The sequence below is a fragment of the Carica papaya genome, chromosome 8 (assembly GCF_054855325.1).
Source record: "Carica papaya isolate Zhongbai chromosome 8, ASM5485532v1, whole genome shotgun sequence".
Taxonomy (NCBI): domain Eukaryota; kingdom Viridiplantae; phylum Streptophyta; class Magnoliopsida; order Brassicales; family Caricaceae; genus Carica; species Carica papaya.
The window spans coordinates 3,565,114-3,587,442 of record NC_142316.1 but is presented as its reverse complement, the minus strand read 5'-3'; the positions used below and the strand labels follow the sequence as shown (position 1 = coordinate 3,587,442).

Here is a 22,329-nt window from a genome sequence, read left to right as displayed (position 1 = left end):
GTTATATTCAATCCTCCTAATGGGGAGCCATTTACAAATGAATAAAATTATTTAATACTTATTCATTGATGGTAAATTTTCTTAATTGTTGAGTGCCTTAACCTTGCTATTTTCTCTAACTAGGCAAACCCAAGAAAGAGAATTATATTCAAGAGATTCCGGTAGTTCGAGACTTTCCAGATGTATTTCCGGATGAACTACCCGGACTACCAGTAGATAGGAAAGTCGAGTTCACCATAGATTTACTATAACAGCCCCGCAAATTTAAAATGGAATGTATATTAAAAATATCAAATGCGGAAGCGAAGTCAAAAATTCGATTAACATCCCTTACACTAAAACCAAAAACGTGCTCACAAAATATAAAAGATCAAACTACCTAAAGGAGAAACTTGAAAGTAAAAGCTACGAATATGACTATGGAGTCTTTAGGCGTCCCCTTCGTCGTCCTCCTGCGAAATCGGCTCGGGAACGATGTCCTCTTGATCTGAAATGATTAAATAAGGAATGAGTTATACTAGCCCAGTAAAGACATCACGATATCTCACCGTCACGGAGGTAAAGGTGGGTAGAAAACACAAAAAGACCAATGGAGCATAATTTACAACAAATCCTTTTATCAATAATAAAACATTTACCATTCACTTACCTCGATAGAATCCATAAAATATGTACGAAAGCAATAACATCATCATCATCATGAAATTATATATAAATTATATAACATAATACTTATCAAGCCTTTTGTAATTCAATCGTTACACAACATATTTTCCTTATTTACCAGCCCACTAGTATCCATGGGGATCCATAGGGGTCCCGCTACCCGTTAACCCTTAACACTTGAAATCATTTTTCCAGGGCCGTCCCCATACCCCGTCCGGTATGGGCGCCAAAACTATAGACCTCATTACCCCGTTCGGTATGAGGGTGAAACAGGCCGTCCCCATACCCCGTCCGGTATGGGCGCCAAAACACATAAGATCTCCATACCCCGTCCGGTATGAGAGACCACAATCCCGGTAGGGTTCCCTACGGACCCAGTCCGTCCACCATCTCCCAGGATATCTAGTCAGGCTGACTACATTATACAATTATCCATTTACATAATCTATCATTCTCTTTTCCCTCAGTCAGCATCATCAATCCACATACAAACAAGCAAAACAGTAATTTATGCCAAACAGACAACATACAACATCAATATCCCAGTCATTCAATCCATAATCAATAAAACAGTACAATATGCACACGAAACTATAAGATGAAAATATCAAACCTCATACTGCATTTAAAACTGTAAAACAGGCCAAATAACAGTTAACCGACAAACACACTAGACTTGGGCTCCATTAGCGACCCTAAGCAATTTCACACATTCGTTGATTCATGAAATACCGTTTTATCATTCATTGAACTTTAAAACCGTGATAGGAAATAGAGTGAGGGGTCCTTACACGTTTCGGGGTCCGAACACGGCTTCACAGTGCGCCTACAAGCTGTCCCTAATTTTCCCTGAACTTTTCTCGGGGAACTGAAACGCACTACTGGTACCTGCACGTGTTCCAAAAAAATCCCAAATTAGGCCTAGGGCCCCTTTCGGCCAATATCGCATTTCCGGCACGGCGGCTCCGCCGTGCTTCGGCGACGGCGCCGCCGCTTGCGGCGGCGATTCGCCTCGGTTTGGCCGTTTTCGGCCGAATTCGGCCACACTTGCATCGATCCTTGCGATTAAACAACTCTAGGGCCCTCGGGGGGCCAAAAAATTACGGAAAACCGAAGCTTACCGGCGGCGGTGCTCTCGGGTGCGGCGGCTCTCCGGTGAAGTTCGTGTTTTGGTGATTCGGCTCCGATCAACCTATAGAGAAAAGAATGGTGATCACGGTGATATAAAAATTGCATTAAACGGAGGCCGGGAAGGGCCTCATCGGAGGCAAAAACTGAGGAGGGGCGTGGCGGCGCCGCTGGGCTTCGGCCGTATTTTTCGGCCGTTTGGTCGGGATTTTAGCTCCGATTTGGCCACAGGAGAAATCAGCGTGGAAAAACGAGTCGGGGGTATGAAATTTACCTCGATCGGCGGTCGAAAATCCCTCTGGTGCGGCGGCGGGTGGCGGCGGCCGGCTTCTGGTTCGTCTTCTCCGGCGAGGGCAGGCGGCTAGGGTTTTGTGGTCTGGTGTGGGGGTCTTATTTATACCCTTTTGCCTTTTGATATCAGCCGTCCATTTTGATTTAATCTGGGCCGTCCGATCGCACGTTTGATCTGGGCCGTCTGATCGCGCATACGCGGATCGCCAACGTGGCCCGTCCCGGATCGACTTGGTCTTGCCACGTGGCAGGTCCCGGTTAGCTGGGACTGCTAACTGGGTCTGCTGACGTGGCTGCTGACGTGGCCGCCCCCCCCCCTTTTTTTTTCTCTTCTTCTTCAATTTCCCGGGCGCTACATTTACAGTCTGGCACCCAACCTATTTCGATTACTCCTTACCGCATGAGCCGCGTTGAGATGGAAGAGCTGAGAAAACAGATCACTGAATTGCAAGACAATGATTTTATCAGACACAATGTGTCCCCTTGGGGTGCCGGAGTCACTTTTGTCAGGAAGGATGATGAAACACTGAGGCTATATATTGATTACAAAGGATTAAACAGGGTCACAATCAAGAACAAGTATCTCATTCCCAGAATTAATGATCTCTTTGATCAGTTGCAGGGTGCGCAGGTCTTCTCCAAAATAGACCTACGATCAGGTTACCATCAGGTGAAAATAAGAATAGAAGACATCCCCAAGATGGCCTTTTGAACCAGGTATGGACACTATGAGTTCTTGGTCATGTCATTTGGGGTAACCAACGCCCCAGCCATCTTCATGGATCTGATGAACAGGGTCTTCAGAGCATTCCTAGATCAATTTGTTATCGTATTCATCGATGACATCCTGTTCTACTCAAAAAGCAGGGAAGAACATACTCACAATCTAGCCTAGATTTTGCAGGTTCTTAGAAGAAAGAAGCTGTATGTAAAGTTGAGTAAGTGTGGATTCTATCTTGAGCAGACCGCCTTCCTAGGACACATCATATCAAAGGATAGAGTATCAGTCAATCTTGAAAAGGTTGAAGCGGTGCTCGGCTGGGAGAAATTGACATCAGTTAAAAAAATCTGTAGCTTTTTGGGAATGGTGGGCTATTATCGCGGTTCGTTGAAGGATTTTCTAGTCTAGCGGCTCCCCTAACCCGACTCACAAAGAAGAATGTCAAGTTTGAGTGGAATGAGAACTGTGAAAGTAGTTTTTCAGAACTGAAGAAGTGGCTGACTACTGCACATGTGCTGGCCTTACCGAGTGGATTGGGGGGATATACGGTTTACAGTGATGCCTCTTATCTAGGCATGAGTTATGTCCTAATGCAACATGGGAAGGTCATAGCTTATGGGTCCATATAGTTAAAGAGCCATGAAAAAAATTCTCTCACCCATGACTTAGAGCTTGCCGCAATTATATACGTCTTGAAGACCTTGCGTCATTATTTATACGGAGAGACCTTTCAGATATATACCGATCACAAGAGTTTGAAACACATATTCACTCAGAAAAATCTCAACATGCGTTAGAGAAAGTGGATAGAACTTCTTAAAACTATGATTGTGATATCTTGTACCACCCGGGTAAGGGATAACGTGGTAGCTGATGTACTCAGCAGGAAAAATGCATATATCTTAGCCCATTTGATGGTTTTAGAATGCAGGTAAATTGGGGCCACACAACAGGTTCAACTTCAGGACCTGAGGAGAGTCACATATTTGGGCCGCCTGACAGTCCAGCCCGAGTTAATCTAGAGGATAAAGGAAGCCTAGTCAGTCGACCCCGCCCTAGTAGCCAGCAAGAATGATACAGAACAGGGAGTGAGCTCAGAATTCTGAGTCTCTACTGATGGGTTACTCCGATTTCAGGACATGGTGTGTGTTCCGAATGACAGTGAATTGAAGAAAGATATTATGACTGAGGCCCATAGCTCAAAGTTTGCCATGCATCCCGAAAGCACCAAAATGTACCAAAGCATGCGACCCCGATTTTGGTGGAATGGGATGAAAAGGTACATAGCTGACTTTGTGTCTAAGTGCTTGATATGTCAACAGGTTAAGGTAGAACATTAGCGCCCAGGCGGGCTACTTCAGCCTTTACCGATTCCGGAATGGTAGTGGGAACATATCGTCATGGACTTCGTGACAGGGTTACCTAAGGCACGCGCAGGACATGACACCATCTGGGTAATTGTTGCTGGCTCACCAAGTCTTCCTACTTCTTAGCCATCAAAATGACCAATCTCTTGGACAAGTTGGCAAGAATGTATATCCGAAAAATAGTCAGATTACATGGAGTTCCAGTGACAGTGGTGTCCGACAGGGACCCTAGGTTCACTTCTCGATTTTGGAGTAGCTTCCAGCAAGCCATGGGAACGAAGCTGTCCCTCAGTACTGCCTTCCACCTTCAGACTAATGGACAATCAGAAAGGACAATCCGTACACTTGAAGATATGTTTTGAGCTTGTGTCCTTGACTCTGGAGGCCATTGGGAAGACCATCTGCCCCTGATAAAATTTGCCTACAACAACAACTACCAAGCGAGCATTGACATGACTCCATATGAGGCATTATATAGGTGTCCATGCAGATCACCGATTTGTTGGAAAGAAGTGGACGATAGAAAATTATTCAACCCAGAGCTAGTGGAGGAGACCACATCCAAGATAGTTAAAATCAGAAGGAACATTCAGACAGCTCAGAGCAGGCAGAAGAGTTACGCGGACACCCGGATGAGAGATTTAGCGTTTGAGAAAGGCAACCGAGTGTTCCTTAAGGTCACTCCTTTCAAGGAAATTAGTATGTTTGGCAGGAGGGAAAAACTGAACCCCCGATTCATTGGACCATTTGAAGTCTTAGACAGGATTGGTACTGCTGCCTACATAATAGAACTACCTCCAGAGCTTTCCAAGATTCACAATGTATTTCATGTGTCCATGCTATACAAGTACAACCCGAACCCCTCTCATGTCTTGGCTCACGAACCCCTCCTACTCCAAGAAGACTTATCCTACGAGGAAGTACCAGTCAGTATTACGAATTGAAAGAGTATATTGCTTCGCAATCGAAAAATATCATTTGTAAAGGTCGTATAGCAGAACCACACACCAAGAGAGGCTACATGGGAGTTAGAATCAGACTTTAAAGCCCAGTATCCCCATTTAATCGATCAAGAGTAAAAGGCAAATTTAAGGGACCAAATTTCTTTAAGGGGGGAGAGTTGTAACACCCCAACCCTTTTCTTTGATTATTATTATTATTATTATTTTATTTTAATTTTTTGTAATTATTATATGAATGTAATGATTTATTATGTAATAATATATGGTTGTAATTTAATTTAATTTATTTAAATAGAAATAATAATAATAATAATAATAAAAAGGGATAAAATTATTTAGGGATTTAATTGAAAATAATTTTGAAAAAAAGGGGTGAAAATTTAGGTTCTTGGGATATTTTTGAAAAGAAAATTATAAATCGGGGGTCAAAATGTAATTTAAAAAAATTACGCCATGTCAGCAGCCCAGTCAGCAGTCCCGGCCAACCAGGACACGCCGTGTGGCAGAGACGCTGACGTGGGAGGCCACGCGGAAGGGAGCTACGTGGGCGATCAGCGTTCGCGCGATCGAACGGCTGAGATCCGTTCCCGCGCGCACAGACGACCCAGATAAAAAACGCGCACGGACGGCCCAGATTGCATCGCGATGAACGATTCAGATTCATTTCCTATTTAATCGCGATCGGACGGCCCAGATTGAATCGCTATAGACAGCTCAGATTAAAAGTGGATGGTTATAAATAATATCATCTGCACCCAAACCCTAACCCTATCCGCCAGAGCCCCTCGCCGAAGAAGACAGCCCAGCCGCCGGGGAGCCGACCGCCGCCACCCGCCACCGCACTGGAGCAATTTTTGGCCACCAAACGAGGTAAAAATTCTTCTCTTGGCTTAGAATTCGATGCTGAACCCACCTATGACCAAATCAGAGCAAAAACACGGGCCAATTGGCCGAAAAACACTGCCGAAACCCAGCGGCGCCGCCGTGATTTTTCTCAATTTTTGCCTCCGACGATCCCCTTCTCCATTCCCGTTCGATGTAATTTTTTCACCATTGTGACCACCGTTTCCTCCTCTACAGGTTGATCGGAGCAAAACACCAAATCGCGACTCGAGTCGGAGGAGTTGCCGGTAAGTTTCAGTTTTCGGTATTTTTTTCGACCCACCGAGGGCCCTATGGGTGTTTTCTCACAGGAACCAATGTAAGTTTCACTGAATTCGGCCGAAAACGGCCAGAAACAGTCAACCCGAAACGGATCACCGCCACCATGCCAGAATTCCGAAATTGGTCGAGTAGGCCTTGGGTCTGATTTTGAGTTATTTGGGACATGTGTAGGTACCGTAAGTGTGTTTCAGTTCCCAGAAAAAAATTTAAGAAATCCAGGGACTGCCCGTAGCCGCAGTGAAAATCCAGTTTTCGACGTCGAATTAGGTAAGGACCCCTCATCCTATTTCCTATCACAAGATTGAAGTCTGAATAAATGATAAAACTGTATTTTGTACAAATTGAGTAAATATGTATAATTAATTACGGTTGCTAATGGAGCCCGAATCGAACATATTTCTCTGTCAGTTCCTGTTTGATTTATTTTACAGTTTAAATGCATTATGGTATCTGGTTTATTTTATTATAGGGTTTTGAATGCATGAATCACTACTTACTTCATTTCGGCCTGATTTTGTGAATCTAATGATATGCTTGCCTTGTTGGATACTCGTTAATTGCTTTAGTATTCATGTTTATGTGGGAAACGGAAAACTAATAAATAATAGGAAAGGGATGTGAATTGATAAATGGATAAGTTAATAGTCTCACTAGATCTCCTGGGAGATGGTGGACGGACCGGATTTATAGGGAACCCTACCAGGAACGTTGTCTCATACCGGATGGGGTATGGAGACTTTAAATGTTTTGGCGCTCATACCGGACGGGGTATAGAGACGGCCCGTTTCACCCTCATACCGAACGGGGTATTGAGGTTTATTGTTTGGCGCCCATACCGGACGGGGTATGGGAACCGCCCCGGAAATTAAGTTTGTTAAGGGAATGGTTCACGTATAGCAAAGACCCCTATGAATCCCCATAGATACTAGTAGGCTGATAAAAAGGGGGCAACTGTTACTTGATGATTGAAATATAAAAGTACGACATGTGTTATGTTACAGATTATGTATGAATTCATGATATCTATGATATTGTTATTTTCATGGGTTGTTTTTATAAATCTCACTGAGGTAAGTGGACGGTAAATGGTTTGATTATTGATAAATGAATTTATTCAAAATTGTACTCCATTGGTTGTTTTTTATTCTCTACCAACCTTTACTTCTGTGACGATAATATAGTGTGATATCTTTACTGGGTTAGTGTAGTTCATTCCTTACTTAACCATTTCAAATCAAGAGGACTTGGTTCCCGAGCCCGATCCACAAGAAGACGGCGAGTAGATGCCTAGATGTTTATTAGTTTCTTTATAATTTTTCATTTCTAGTATTTCCTTTAGAGAACTTATATTTTGATATTATTAATACGTTTAAGTTATTGTGTAAGGGATATTAATCAGAACATTTTATTTCGCTTCCGCACTCATATTCTTTATATACATTTTTTTTTAAATTTCCGGGACTGTTATACAGATACCATTATGTTGTTTTCTTTTTTAAATTAAATAAAAATATGTTAAATAAAAAAAGACACTTTTGATCAAACAACACGAGTCTCTCTTCTTCTTCCATTGTAGGTGACTCTTGTTCTTCCTCTTCCCTTCATCTTTCTCATGTTTCTCGTCCTTCTTTCACTTCATTTTATCCGGAAAAAGTACAAGCAGAACAACTAAAAACATGTTACATCGTCAGTCAAGATCAGTTAACTGACATTTATAGTAAAAGACTTCCTTCTACAAGGTTCAATCACTTGAGCTCCAATTTTTTACATGTTACATCGTACAACTTGCGAGGGGTTAAAGAGCAAAAGGGATAAATATATCTTATATGTAAATTGTACTATAATTTGCGTATATCTTTAATATAACATTATTTTTCTATAATTAGAATTCTAGAACCTAAAGTTACTTAGATTATGCTCTACATCTTATAATGTTATAAATAGCATGTTCATTTGATGAATAACACAATCCTTTCAATATTTGCATCTGTTCATATTCACCAAGGCCCAGGTTTGAAGCACTAAAACAATGTATATTGACAAGCCTCTTATTGTAAGTTTTCGTGTTTCCAAGAAAAGTTCCATTTCTCTATGTATTTAAGCCATGTTTAAATGAATATCAGAATCATTTTCATCTAATTTCTTCTCTTCTTTTTTTGCTCAATACCAACATATATGACTGCTTGTGAATGACCCATCAATTAAAAATTTGTACTTGTGCAACATTGAACATTGTTTCCCACAGTGAACATTGTTTTCTGGTCTATTTGGGTTAACCTTTGTTGAATAATCATATCAGATAAATCTGTATATTAAAGATGCTGTACTGTAATGCCTTATTATATCGATTTCTCTTGTAAAATTTTCATGGTGATTACAATATTTAACATGATTAATCCGAAGAAGAATGAGTACTATCAGATACTTGTGTGTCAAAATCAGAAAAACTTTTGAGATCAGTGGATGAATCATCTGGCAACTTATTGGTTTGAAAAAGAGATTTGTTGGTCTGCAGCTGCTGGTCTAGGATTTGTTTTAGCCGCTTCCCTTGCTCCTCAATTCGCAGCTGTAGATTTTTTTGTATCTAATTGAGAGAAATAGAAGAGGATTCAGTATAGAAAATGATCATATAAGATATTAGTTACTGAAGTAGAAAATAAAGAAATAAAAGAGGACTAAACCTCTAATTGTTCGTGCAGGCGTCTTTGGACGTCTAGTTGCAGTTGCAGGGTTTCCATAAGCTGTATGCCTCTGTTGGGTGGGAATCAAGGACGAAAACAAAAGGAACAAAGTTGTAAACTTTACATACATAATGAAAACAAACGCTAATTCATTTTTCTTTCATCATTGCTTGTGAGAATCTTACGCTTTTGGATCAAGTCTTGTCACTGCATCTGGCTCTATTCTCTTTTCTGATGTCTCTGCTTATGATATAAAAAGTGTATATATTAATATAATCAGACCCATAAAATATGATTCCAAGAAAATTTTTGCAATGATCTTAACTAAAACACGTAGAAAATTGTCTTCTATTGCGGACTTTTTTGAGGTTTCTAACAATACTTTGAAGATTTTCCGTTATATTTTTTGATTCTGATTTCCGCAATATTTTGGGAATAAAATCAGTTCATCTTTGAATTTAATTTCAATGTATGCAGTTTTTAGGATGAAAATCTGACACTGTTCATTTCAAAATTTCCTATATATTCCTGTTGGATCAATAAAATATTTACATCAGTTCAGCCTCTTAAACTTTCTATTCATGAAAAGATAGCCTCCAGGTTTTTGGTATTTCAATCTCAAATCACGAGCATGGAAACATAGTCTGCTGCAAATTTCTTGATTCTTTTCTTATATGTGCTACAGTAGACGGTGGCAATGGCCACAAGAAAATGCACCAAAGATTATTAATGGAGCAAGATTTTGGTGGGATATAGAGATTATACTATAAAATTATATATGCAACATGGGTGTCCAAAATTTATGCTTGCAAGTGTTTGTTTCTTGGGATAATTATGATTGCAACTATGATGCATTAAGGAGCACTGGGGCAAGTAGAGATATAAAAGTACTATTACTAAAAACATAAGAAGAAACAAATTGAAAACATACATAACATAAAGTCATTATAAACACAATCAGTAAACAATCAGAAAAACACATTATTATTATAACCAAGTGGGGATATGACATTGTTATTACTAGTTTAGAATTCTAGTTAGATAAGAATATCGCAAAAAAAGCTAATCAATTTTGAGAGCCTATGGCTGAGTTAAAGAATATACCTTGAAAGGATTCAGGAATGTGCCTGGCAATGCGATATTTCTGCACAAAGATTGAAATTAGGCTTTGGTTCAAGTTTTAGAAAATGAGGATTAGGAGTGAAACACGAATACATAGTTGAGTAATGAACATCACAAAACCTGCAAGTGACTTTTGACATGGAAGATGGTCAATCCATTGGTGTTCATCAGCTTAAGGATTGCCTTTGGAGTTGCCTCTATATACACATATATATCACAAACCAAAACCATTATCAAACAGGAAACATCTCATTAATTACCCGCGGCAAGTCTTTCTCTTACTTACTTTCAGCACCTCCAAGATGATTTACACACTCGACAAATCGCTTATGAAGCTCTTGATTCCATCTTATTCTTGTTTTAGTATTCGAAATCATTGCTCGTGATTGAATAGAATTTCTTTGATTAATAGGGATGACCCCAAGAGGAGTATCTTGAGGCTGCTTCAGTGAGTGAATCCAGGAGCTTGTCCTCTTAAACTGAAGAAAAAAGAATACATATAAGTTATTTATGTTCCAGCAAAGTGATGACTGGTTTTATAATGCAACAAAATTTTGTGAACTTACTCGACGGTTCTGATATTCCTCGAAGCTGACATACTGTTGCGTTTGGTTCATTGCAGCATCTTCATCTGTTGAATTCAGCAGAGGGGTGTAGTGTTTATTCATTTCCAAAGTTTGAGATGATTTTACAGAAGCTATTTGAGATGATTTTACAGAAGCTATCAGATTTTGACTATCATCTTCATGTTCAAATTCAGGCACTGATTGAAGACAACTGATGGATTGAAGATTTTGTCTTTCAAGTACTTGGGAAGAAAATTTTGAGTGTTGATCTGATGGAGTAACTGGATTAGAATATAATGATGATTTGGAACATGAAGATATAACATCAGTCTCCTGATCCCCTTGTGGGAAACCCATGAATCTTTCTGTTACAAAGAAGGCCGAAGCAGGTGACACAAAATGGCTCGAAATAATCTTGGAAATGCTTGAAGTTCCCAGTTTAAGCTTGTTTGATACAGCTTCTTCGTTGATTGCTGGAAACTGATATTTGAAGCAGTGTCCCATGTTGATCCAGACTGCTCAAAAGTTTGAAAGGTGATGATAGAGAAGAGAAATAACCCATAAAAGTGAAAGCAAGGCCACATCTGATAATAATAAACAAGTATGTAAATATATATCAATCAATTGGATATTTACTTTAGGAAGGGAGGCTTTGTCTTTTTTCCCTTCTTGTCTGATGTGGAAAGTTTCAAACTATAAGTATTTGTCTGCATTATTGCACCATCCCTTTTTATCCAACTATGTTATTTTGATACATCCAAAGCTTAAAAAACCCCGATAATTAATTTTCTATGCTGAACACCTTACTCGATATCTCATCCTATTTACTAGGATGTTAATTACTATGTGCCAACATATGCGCTCTCTGCACATGAGGACTCGAGCAAATGACAAGTACCCATTCTGAAGTTGCTGGAAGATTAGATTAGAGGTTCATGTTTTTGTCTGTATTTTTTACCTTTTATCAGAAAAGTCCTGTGAGTGTCATTTTCTTGGAAAGCTTCTTTCTGAATCATTGTGCCCTTTCGAGAATAAATTAATGGGTTATTCGAAAAATATTAGTTAAACTTAGTATCATAAGGCAAATTAATCTTTACACGGTTAAGATCAAGTCTGAAAAAATTTATGACAGATGTCATAACAAGGATTCGATGCTTTCGAAAAGCTTCAAACATGTTGTTAACATAGAATCATAAACAAAACATAAAATATAGTTTTTTAAGCAATTCTTGCTTGGAATAAAGACAAGTCTTGATTCCAAGACAGCATTTTATCTATTAATAAACAAAGAGTTGTCTTTCATCTGTTTGAATTCCTTGTTGTTTGGGCTTCACAAGCTGTAATACTGACTCTTAAAGTTCTCCAAGGGACAAAATTATACACCATCTTGAAAGGGTAATTTGCCCTTCAATCTTTTGGAGTTGGATCCATTGCCTCTAAATTTGACATGGCAGATAAGCATGAACTTACCAAACACAACATTATATATTGAAACAATGAAAAAGCTTCCAAAATCCCGATCTCATCTAGGTAGACGAATCTTCTCAGGAAGAGAATCTACTAAAAAAGAAAGTAACACTATAACATTTAACTCCCACTTTATTTTTTTGAATATTCTTTGTGAAAAGTAAAAAATACTGCACTATTGGTGCATAATCACTATAACTGGGATCAAATTATCCTAATATAGCAACTGGGTAGAATGTTCATCAATTTGAGCTAATTAGTTTTGATGCTCTCTTGATGGTCTAAAATTGGAAGCTATAGAATTCTAAGGTGTGTTCATCTTAAAAGAACAGAATAGGAAGCTCATCCTGGCTTCCAACTGATATATCAGAAGTTTTGTTCTTTTTTCCTGATTTGTGTACAAAATTTGCAGGGAAGAGTTATGTACTGATTGCTTTTCCTATGTGGGCTCAGCTGGCTGTATGCTTATCAAGATATATATATATATGTAAGATTAATGTTAAAAACCTTTTTGACCTTTAGATTTACCAAGGTTTTTATACAATATATTAAGGTTCTTTTAATGGCCTTTAGTGATAGTTAGAAATACAGTATAAAATGAGATTCTACTATAAAGACAATATGGGAAATACAGGACAAGTCCTTTTGTGTAGAAGACAGTTTACTAAATATCCTTACATTAATTAGGTCAAGTATAAGATTGTCAAACCAAGTTCAGGGTCGAGTCTTTCGAGTTGAGCCATGCTCAAAAATGTGCCTCGAGGTAGGTTAGATTGTGTCTAGACTTGTGCCCTAGGTATTTGCGGCTTACTCAAGACTATTCCTTACACCGAGTTATTGTTACTTTCAGTGATGTCTCTGGGGCAGTTATGGGGCAAGTATCTCTGGCTTATTTAATAAAATGCATTAGTAGAATTAGTTTAATATGTGAAAGACAAAATAAAAAAAATTCATGGTTCTTTCTTAAACATCGAATCTCCTCAACATTTCAAAATTAATTGCCAACATACTCCTCAGGTCTCAAATGCAAACAATTCGATTTAAGAAATTAATAATCATATGTACGGTTTCTACAAGTCAAAATCTATAGAATTGATCACGACCTCATCAATAGCTCCGTGTTTAGTTTACTTATTTATTTAAAAAGAGTTTTCTCTTTAGTTAAACATATAATGTCGTGTTTATTCTCAATATTAACTAAACATACTAGTGATGTTATAATGTACTAAGTCATGAAACGTTTAATAACTTTATAATCCAAACCATTAGTTCTTAAAAATTTAAATTTTTATATAAAACTTAACAATTATACTCATATGAAATTGGGGGCATTCATAATTCTTTTACCATTTGATTTACTACTATTTGTAAAACGAGCTTAGTCCATCACTCAAAAGTGCTAACTAACTATTGGTGTTTTTGAATCTTTTGAATTTCACGTTCATACTACATCTTCTCTTGTAGTACTTCGAATTTGAGATGTCATGTATTACAAACTCTCCTAATTAAATGGATGGTATTCTTACGAGCCTAACAAATATAATCAAATAGGAAGCATATCCAATCTAAACAAAAATTACATATCCAACATAATATGAGACCAATTTTAATATCGTTCATAACATTCTAACCTCAAGAACTATTAATCTAATAATTCTCAAATTTAAAATATTAACATTTTACGGTCAAAATCTAGTTATTGATAGTTTATAATTTAAGTTTTTATTTAAAATTTACTAATAACATAATAATTATTTATTTATTTAAAAAATTTCTTTATTAGTATTTTTTTAATAGAATAATTTATCAAAACAACTGGTGAATATAGTTTTAAATTTGAAAACAAAATAAGATACATACTCCTACATGATCATTGTACCTACAAAAATTAACAGAAATAATTTATTAGAAAATTTGATTCATTGCAATAATTTAATATCCAGATTACTATAGTTAAATATGTAAAATATAATATATATATATATATATATATATATATATATATAGAGTGTAAATATATTTTTTTAATTTAAATACTAAAATAATTTTAAGGTGAAAATAAAAAATACAAAATGACGTCACTAAGCCCAGTTCCAAACTTGGCCCAACTAGACCTTATTAGCGAAATGACTCTCTGCTCTTCTTCTGTCTTGCTTGAAGAGGATAGGATTAGACGATGAAACCGAAAGGGGGTTTCAGGAAACCCTAGGACTTTCACTTCATCAAATTCTCAACTTTAACCAAACCATTTTATCTAATCTCGTTAATGAGCAAAATGCTCAATGGATGCACCATGCCTTCCCGGCATGTTTCCATGAATTACACCCCGTGTAAGCCCCTGCCGACAGCTTCATTGCTAGGTATCAGGAGTTTACGGGAACCAAACCATCGGTTCAAATCCTGGATATCAAGAGGTATGTATATATAGCTTTCCGAAACCTCTTTCTCACTCTGATCCTTGGAAGCATTTTGGTTAATCTTGCTGCTCTTTGCAGGTATGCCTGCTTTACACCTTTCTGCTTCATCTATGCCGCTTTTAAGTGGAGATCAAGGTCGCATTTCGCATATAATGCCTTTATTACCTAGGCGGCGTGGATGTTCTCTGGTGACTCGAGCGTCAAAGGATGTTCCTTACAGCTTTCGATTTCCTCCAATGACGAAGAAGCCTAGATGGTGGTGGAGGACTTTGGCATGTCTTCCTTATTTAATGCCTCTTCATGAAACTTGGATGTATGCTGAGACAGCTTATCATCTTCATCCTTTCTTGGAAGACTTTGAATTTCTGACCTACCCGTTTCTTGGAGCCATTGGAAGGTTGCCTAGCTGGTTTTTGATGGCTTATTTTTTTGTTGCTTATCTGGGAGTAGTTAGGAGAAAAGAGTGGCCTCACTTCTTTAGATTTCATGTGGTGATGGGGATGTTATTGGAGATTGCTTTGCAAGTGATTGGAACTGTGAGTCGTTGGATGCCTCTTGCTGTTTACTGGGGTAAGTTGGGAATGCATTTTTGGACTGCTGTAGCATTTGGTTATCTGTTTACTGTCTTGGAGTGCATACGATGTGCTCTTGCTGGTATGTATGCTGATGTCCCATTTGCTTGTGATGCTGCTTATATCCAAATTCCATATGATTAAATGGGAATATAATGGACGAAACTTCTTCTTCCTTCCCATTTTGTATTGGGAAATGATTAGTTTTATGTCTAGACTCCTTTTTCTGAATTTCATTAATCATCATAATACTCTGTACCTTTTTAGTTGACAATGATAATAGCAGTGTTTGTCTATTATTCAAATGGTAATTCAAAGCCATCCTCTTTTTGCGATCTGATAATTACTAGCTATGGAGCATCATTCTGATTCTGTTATGCTTGTTGTATGCCACTCTGTCCAAATAATATGCAAGAGACCTTTGGGAAGAGCAATTTTTGTGAAATGACCCCCAAAATTCATACAGATAAAAGGAAAACTGATAGAGGGAAAGTAGAACACAAATAATTTGAACTTAGGTTGACAATGCACCCACCCCAGTGAGCTACCTGCAAAAACACCTCTTATAATTAGGGATTTTCTTATATATTGAGAAAGTGGGAAATTTTAAATTTTTACAAAAGTGCATCTTGTTGTTCCCCATGTCAATAGAGTTCTAAACATAGAACTTTCATTTTCCTTGTATAGCTTTCTGGTATATTGTGCTTAGCATTATGCATTTGGTTTGATGCGTTGAACTGACTTCAACTCATGAATCTGAATTAGTACAAATCTTCAAAATCAAAACTGAACTGAACCAAACCATATCTTATGTAAATACCAAAATTTTAGTCAACAGCAGCATCACCACCAGCGGAACCCATTAGTACGATTATATTGTTAGTTGTTTACCACAAAATTAATAGAGTTGTTTCTATGCAAAACTTTGGTTCTTTTGATTCATGGAGATTTACTTAACAAAAGGAGAAAGCCTCGGCACCCTTTTCTTAATATGTTTGCGGTTTGACTTTGAGACGGCCAAAATATCTCTATATTGCATATCTATATGTTTCCTTTGGTGTTTATTTTTGCTCAATTGCAATTCTTTATCCCGATAGCAGCTCAAAAACATTGATTGGTACAGTCAGTGTTCTATTTTATGTGCATGGCCACTTGGAATCTCATTAGAAATTTAACATCAATTTCTCATTTTGTACCACTAAAAGAATACTTGCTGAAACTGAGTTACTCTGGGAGTAGAAGTTCAGCTGAACAAGCCAAACCTCAATTTGTAGTTAAGAAACTACACTGCTCACATTCACATAATATGCTAGGGTTTTTAAAAAATAGTACAAGGTTTGGAACTCAACACAGGGAGATCATAATCGCTAGGGTTTTTTGCATCAACTATTGAGTTGGCAATATGGTGTCTGCTGGATTCTTGAATCTCTCCCAAGCATTACCCAGAGTCATTGTACGCATGTACAAAGTTCCTGGAATCAAGCATGGCAGCATAAGCTACCCAATTGTTTACTGACTGAGCTCTCCAGATCATCTCATGTTTCAGATCACTAAATAAGAACTAGCCATCAGTGGTGAGCTCAACTTTTGATTCTTTTGGCACTGGATTGTCTCCATTCACATACCAAATGATAGTTTTACTAGGATTTTTCGTCAAACCAGATTGCAAGCAAGAAGAGAGCATGATCCTCATGGCGGGGGAACCCAAATGCAAAATCACCAGAAGATGATTTCCATGAAGAGGTTTCACTATTTTGTTTAGGGTAAATTAAACCTACATCCTTGAGTTTTCACTTCCTGTTATGTTTATCCTTTAAAAAAAACGTTTATGAAATTGTGATTATACCCAAAAGACTCACCCCTTCTGTTTATTATGGCAGGCCACCATTTTCATCTTTCATGTAAATATAGTTAAGGAAAAAAGGTAGACATGGAAGTCAAGTTTAGCAACAATAAAGAACAAAATAATAACATGGCTGGTCAAATTTAGAGTCTATAATCCCAGAGGTATTTGGACACAGACTTTGATGGATAAATTTACAGGTCTCTTTAATAATCCAATTATTTGCATTTTATTTATTCTTTTCTGGTCAAATGAATCTTTATGTTAATTTATAAAGAATCAGCCGGCCTACCTTGCATCTTCTTGATAAACAAAAACAATAATAACAACCATCAGATACAGATGTCTTTGTGACAGGTAATCAATAATAACTAAATTAAGATATTACATATATACATAGATATATACATATATGCGTAATATATACATGCACATGTACATACCTACATATATAGATATGTAAATAGCAGTTTTTGTGGCATATTATTTTGTTGCTCATCTTGGAGTTAGAAGGAGAAAACAACGACCACACTTCTTCAGATATCATGTGTTTATAGGCATGTTATGATGAGAGATTGTTACTCAAGTTGTGGAATCAATATGACTAATAAATCTTTTGTAACACTACGTTTGACAAGTGTTTAAGAAAAATTTAGGAAGATAAACAAATATGTTTTATTCATATATAATCCATTTTTTTTTATTCAAGCTGTATTTTCAATCGATTTGGTCCAAAAAAAAAATTCATATCTCTTTAGTACCGATTGATCATGTTCTCGTAACCGCTGCACCGACAATAAGCTTCCAACTAAAGAATTTCATGCACTTAAATGCTGGTAAAACTCCATCCTTTGAACCTCCGGTGGTAAAATAAAATAGCGATGGAAACCTATTGCAACATTTAAGATTCACAGCCATTCTCTGATATCCCATTCCAGCACAAGATTTAATATGCAGATGATTAAGAGAATCTTACTACTACAAGTGATTTTGCATTCTAGACATAAAACTGAGATGGTTTATCTTTCAGTTTTATTACTTCACTTTAATTTTATATGAAATTAAATTAAATTTTATTAAAAATTATAATTTTAAAATAATTTAAAAAGAATAACGTGAATTCTTAATACAATTGAAAATGTAAAACCATTTGTAAAACATATTAGAAAGCAACAGTCATCCATCAAAACACTAATACAAATAAGTAGCAGATTTAGAATGAATAGTTTATTGTAACACAGCATGTAAGCGTCACTACAAATTTCACCCTACTTCTTAATATGGATATGGTTGTGCAGTTGCCTCTAAAAATTCCGTTAAGAATCTTACTTTTTAGTCTCTTGCAAATCTTTTATGCATTAGTAAAAATAAAATGACAATAGTTTTGGGTATTTTGCTTCACATTTTCGTGAATTCAACTACACGAGAGTGTCTAAAAGGATTTTTTTTTTTTGTGGCTTTGCAACGATCTTTTTGTCGCAAAAAATAAAAATATCGATCTTATTATAGTATATTTAGCGACAAAAGCTTGTAGTTGTTAAATACATGAGCATAATGAAACTTATAGCAACAATTTTTGCATCATTTAAAGTCTAGTGACATACTTTATCTTTTTATGTGCATAGAATGATAACTGCTTACAACATCATTTTTATGTTTAGCGACAAGCTTCTATGCTTTCAATTAAATGCATACTGCTATTGGTCATAGCGAGGCTCTTGATAATGCGATGTAATAAAAAACTCCTCTTCCTCACCCTTCTTCGCATGTAATTTTATGCTTGACGTTTTAATGGGAAGGCATGAAGTCCATTGCAATCAAAACGGAATTACATGGGCTTTTAACAGACAGAACTTAAGGGGAAAGGACATGGAGGCACAGAAACATCGATTACTCCTTCAAGCATCTGTATAACCTTTTTCATAGTTGGCCTTAAACAAGGATCCTCTTGAATACACCAAATTGCCACCATAACAAGCTTCTCTACTCTTTTCCTGTCATTTCTTGCCTCCTTATCACTCTTCAACAACTTATGCAATTCCCTATGCCTGTAGCAGTCATAAGCCCAATCAGTAAGAACAAATTCATCTTCATCCTCCATTCCCTGCTCAACATTCTTCCTGCAGCATATGATCTCCAGTAATATCACCCCGTAACTGTAAACATCTGCTTTGGCTGTGATTGGAATGTTCTTGAACCATTCAGGTGCAATGTATCCTCTGGTCCCTCTGATGGCAGTATTAGTCCGGGTTTGATCACTCAATAGAAGCTTGGCCAATCCAAAATCAGAAATCTTTGCTGTTAATGAATCATCCAGGAGTATGTTCTGTGGCTTGATATCGCAATGGATGATCTGCATTGCACAATCTTCATGCAAGTAAAGAAGGCCCCTTGCGATCCCAGATATGATTTGAATCCGTTTGCTCCAGCTTGGCCTTGAGACTCCAAAAAGATAGCTAGCTAGAGAGCCATTGCTCATGAACTCATATACCAGAAGCTTATGTGGCCCTTCGTCACAGAATCCGAGTAATCTGACTAAATTTCTGTGGTGGGTCTGGGCAATCACGCTCACTTCTGTCTTGAATTCGTGCTCACCTTCCTCGATAACCCTGTCTAGTTTCTTGACTGCAGCAAGCTCACTTGAAGTTGATGAAGTTAGGAAACCTTTATATACTGTGCCAAAAGAACCTTTCCCAAGTTCTTCTTTGAATCCATCAGTAGCTTCTCTGAGGTTTTCGTAGGTAAAAGTTCGTATTGCTGTGTTTCCGGAACTACTTGCTATTTTGGGCAACTTCTGTTGTTTTTTATAGAAGTAGTTGACAAGCGAACAGATTGCCGCTACAATATTCAGGAACACTGAGCCGCCTAAAAGAATTGATCCTATCAGGACCAGTGTCCTAGTTTCATATTTCTTCTCAGTGCTCATTTCATCTGTTGAATTAACGCGGGATTTTAATACCTTGATGAAACATGTTGCTGGGAAAGCAGGATCCACTTTTCCATTTGAAAGTGGCAATTTCTTCTTGAAGCAAAAACCAGCTCTAGAAACAGCAACCATACAGTGACAATCATATAAACAGGACTGCCTGCATTCAGTTTCATTGAATTTCTGCTGCACTTCATAGTTCGAAGTGGGCCAAAAAGTACTTGACATTACATGCATATCATACAACTCCTCTGGTTCATGGTTTTCTTGATCCTCCCCATGGCATGTACTTGGCACTCTATCTAGCTTGCAGCCATTGAAGGTGTTATTTGGATCAATATAAGAATATCCAGGAGGACAAGCACATTTTGGCCTGCTATTTGAATCAAGTATGCAATAGCTATTGAACCCACAAACCCCACTACCAAGAGTTCCCAAAGTAGCCAGGCAAATGTTATCAGGTATAGACCAGACAGGGAACCAAGATTGGTCCAAGCTTGTGTTTCTTGATGGCTTGGGATGAGCATACTGTGTAAAGATCCCATCAAAATTCAGTGTTGCTCTGTGGTAGAAATCGCTTGTTGGGACTATCTTTCCTGAAGTCAGGTTAGAGATTTCACCATTCTTTAGAGCTATATACAGGTAACCTGACTCGTTAAATACCAAACGAAAACCAGAATTGAATGAATTACCACTATCCTCTGTGTTGCTGACATAATAAGGCTCATATGCATATTCTGATGGCACTGACATTGTATTAAGGACCAAATTACCTTCTGGTAACATGCGGAGTTGGAATCTTCCCTTCAAGAAATTGCCAGCCATTTGACCAGAGGACAGCTTTTCCCCGATATCCAGTGCTTGAGTTGGCAACATGGTGTCTGTTGGATTCTTGAAGCTCTCCCAGGCATAATCAGATTCATTAAATGCAAGTACAAAGTTGCCGGTGTCAAGCATGGCAGCATAAGCTACTCCAGTTGAGCCTGGACGTGTTTCCCAGATCACCTGCTGGCGGGGATCAGTCAGTGATAACTGACCATCAGCGGTGAGCTCAACTTTTGATCCTTTTGGCACAGGATTATCTCCATTTGCATACCAAACAATAGTTCGATCAGGAATTTTGTTGAACCAGATGGCTAGCAAGAAGAGTTCTTGATCTTCAAGGTAACGAAATCCAAACGCAAAATCACCAAACGAGGATTTCCAAGAAGAAGGCTCATCAGAAGCTAGAAGATGTGATCCTAAAATGATGCTTTCTTTATCTTGTCCTGCTACAAGTTTAAGAAGCAGCAAGAAAAAGAATAGGCGGTAAAGCATCACAAATGCCATTTCTTGACAAGAGTTTCTGGTCTTCTCTCTTCTTTACAAGTTCAGATTATATAAAAGACCTGGCCTATCTTGCTCTCAAAACATTACGATGTATATATAATCACCCTCTGTAATGGTGGAACAGGAATAAATTTTCCAATATAAATGGTGGTGGCCGGTCAAGCATAGAGGCTGTAATTTAAAGATTCAACTTTCAAGCTGGTTGTTTAATTTATTTAAGTTTGTGGGTAATCCAATAATCTGCTTGATGTTAATTTATTCTTTTACAGTCAAGTAAATCTTGTTATTAAGAAATTTGAAAGAAATAATGAAGACAATAATAATAATATGATTATTCTGCTTTTTAACAGTAAAAATTACTGTCTTTAGTGGCTAATGAAGGTTAAAAACAATCTAGTCTTTTTTGGAAACAATTGTTATCTTGTTATACATAAGTATTATATTATACTATATTATATATATATATATATATAGGTGGGTTGCTTTCTGGAGAGGTCATTTTAAAGGAGAAAAATGTATTAGATTATATATGACACTGAAGGAGGGGGGGGGGGGGGGGGAATATGGTATGAAAATGACAGGAAAAGATGACAATTTTCACCCACCAAAGTTGAGAGTTTGAACCAATAGTCATGAATCACTCTGCTATCATATCTACTTAGGAAGGATCAAATGACTCACATAATGGGATATTAAATAGGGAAAAAAAAAATCTATGTTATATTACTATATTCATATAATATCAAGAGTTCATTTTTCATTTAAGTTTTAATTAATTTTTAGTTTTAAATTTATTGTGTCTAAACTATTACTATCTTTAATTTAAATTTTTTTGAAAACAATGATTAAATCTATTAAAAAATTATCACTTTCCTCCAGCTTATCACCGGCAATCTGTTCAGAATTTCAAACTCAACGGTAGCAACTAAACACGAGGATTGTGACTTGTTGTGGGACTTAACCAAACACCTTACTGCACCAACTGACGACAGCCATGCACCACCTGTGTCCGGGTTCACAAAGGCACCCCTCTCTTTTAAAAGGATTTGCAGCATGTCAAGCGCTGGTAAGATTCTTCGTTTTGCATCAAATTAAACCACATGGTCC

At 37.4% G+C, this 22,329-nt stretch overlaps 3 protein-coding genes across 3 annotated transcripts; 1 reads left to right on the top strand and 2 right to left on the bottom strand.

The window, feature by feature from the left end:
• Positions 1-8,607: 8,607 nt before the first annotated feature.
• Positions 8,608-11,605, bottom strand: LOC110806989 (uncharacterized). Its single transcript, XM_088209986.1, has 8 exons — positions 11,305-11,605; positions 10,669-11,183; positions 10,389-10,581; positions 10,223-10,299; positions 10,085-10,124; positions 9,166-9,220; positions 8,981-9,050; positions 8,608-8,883 (listed from the first exon to the last, which is right to left on the bottom strand). Exons 2-8 carry the CDS (start codon positions 11,170-11,172, stop codon positions 8,692-8,694), a joined length of 1,131 nt encoding a protein of 376 aa, XP_088066112.1. The 5' UTR covers positions 11,173-11,183; positions 11,305-11,605; the 3' UTR covers positions 8,608-8,691.
• Positions 11,606-14,274: 2,669 nt separating this feature from the next.
• TIC20-I (translocon at the inner envelope membrane of chloroplasts 20) lies at positions 14,275-15,467 on the top strand. Its single transcript, XM_022032019.2, has 2 exons — positions 14,275-14,549; positions 14,631-15,467. Exons 1-2 carry the CDS (start codon positions 14,402-14,404, stop codon positions 15,266-15,268), a joined length of 786 nt encoding a protein of 261 aa, XP_021887711.1. The 5' UTR covers positions 14,275-14,401; the 3' UTR covers positions 15,269-15,467.
• A 2,152-nt stretch (positions 15,468-17,619) lies between these two features.
• Positions 17,620-21,390, bottom strand: LOC110820267 (G-type lectin S-receptor-like serine/threonine-protein kinase LECRK2). Its single transcript, XM_088209057.1, has one exon. The coding sequence runs from the start codon at positions 21,220-21,222 to the stop codon at positions 18,808-18,810; it is 2,415 nt and encodes an 804-aa protein (XP_088065183.1). The 5' UTR covers positions 21,223-21,390; the 3' UTR covers positions 17,620-18,807.
• Between the last annotated feature and the right edge of the window lie 939 nt (positions 21,391-22,329).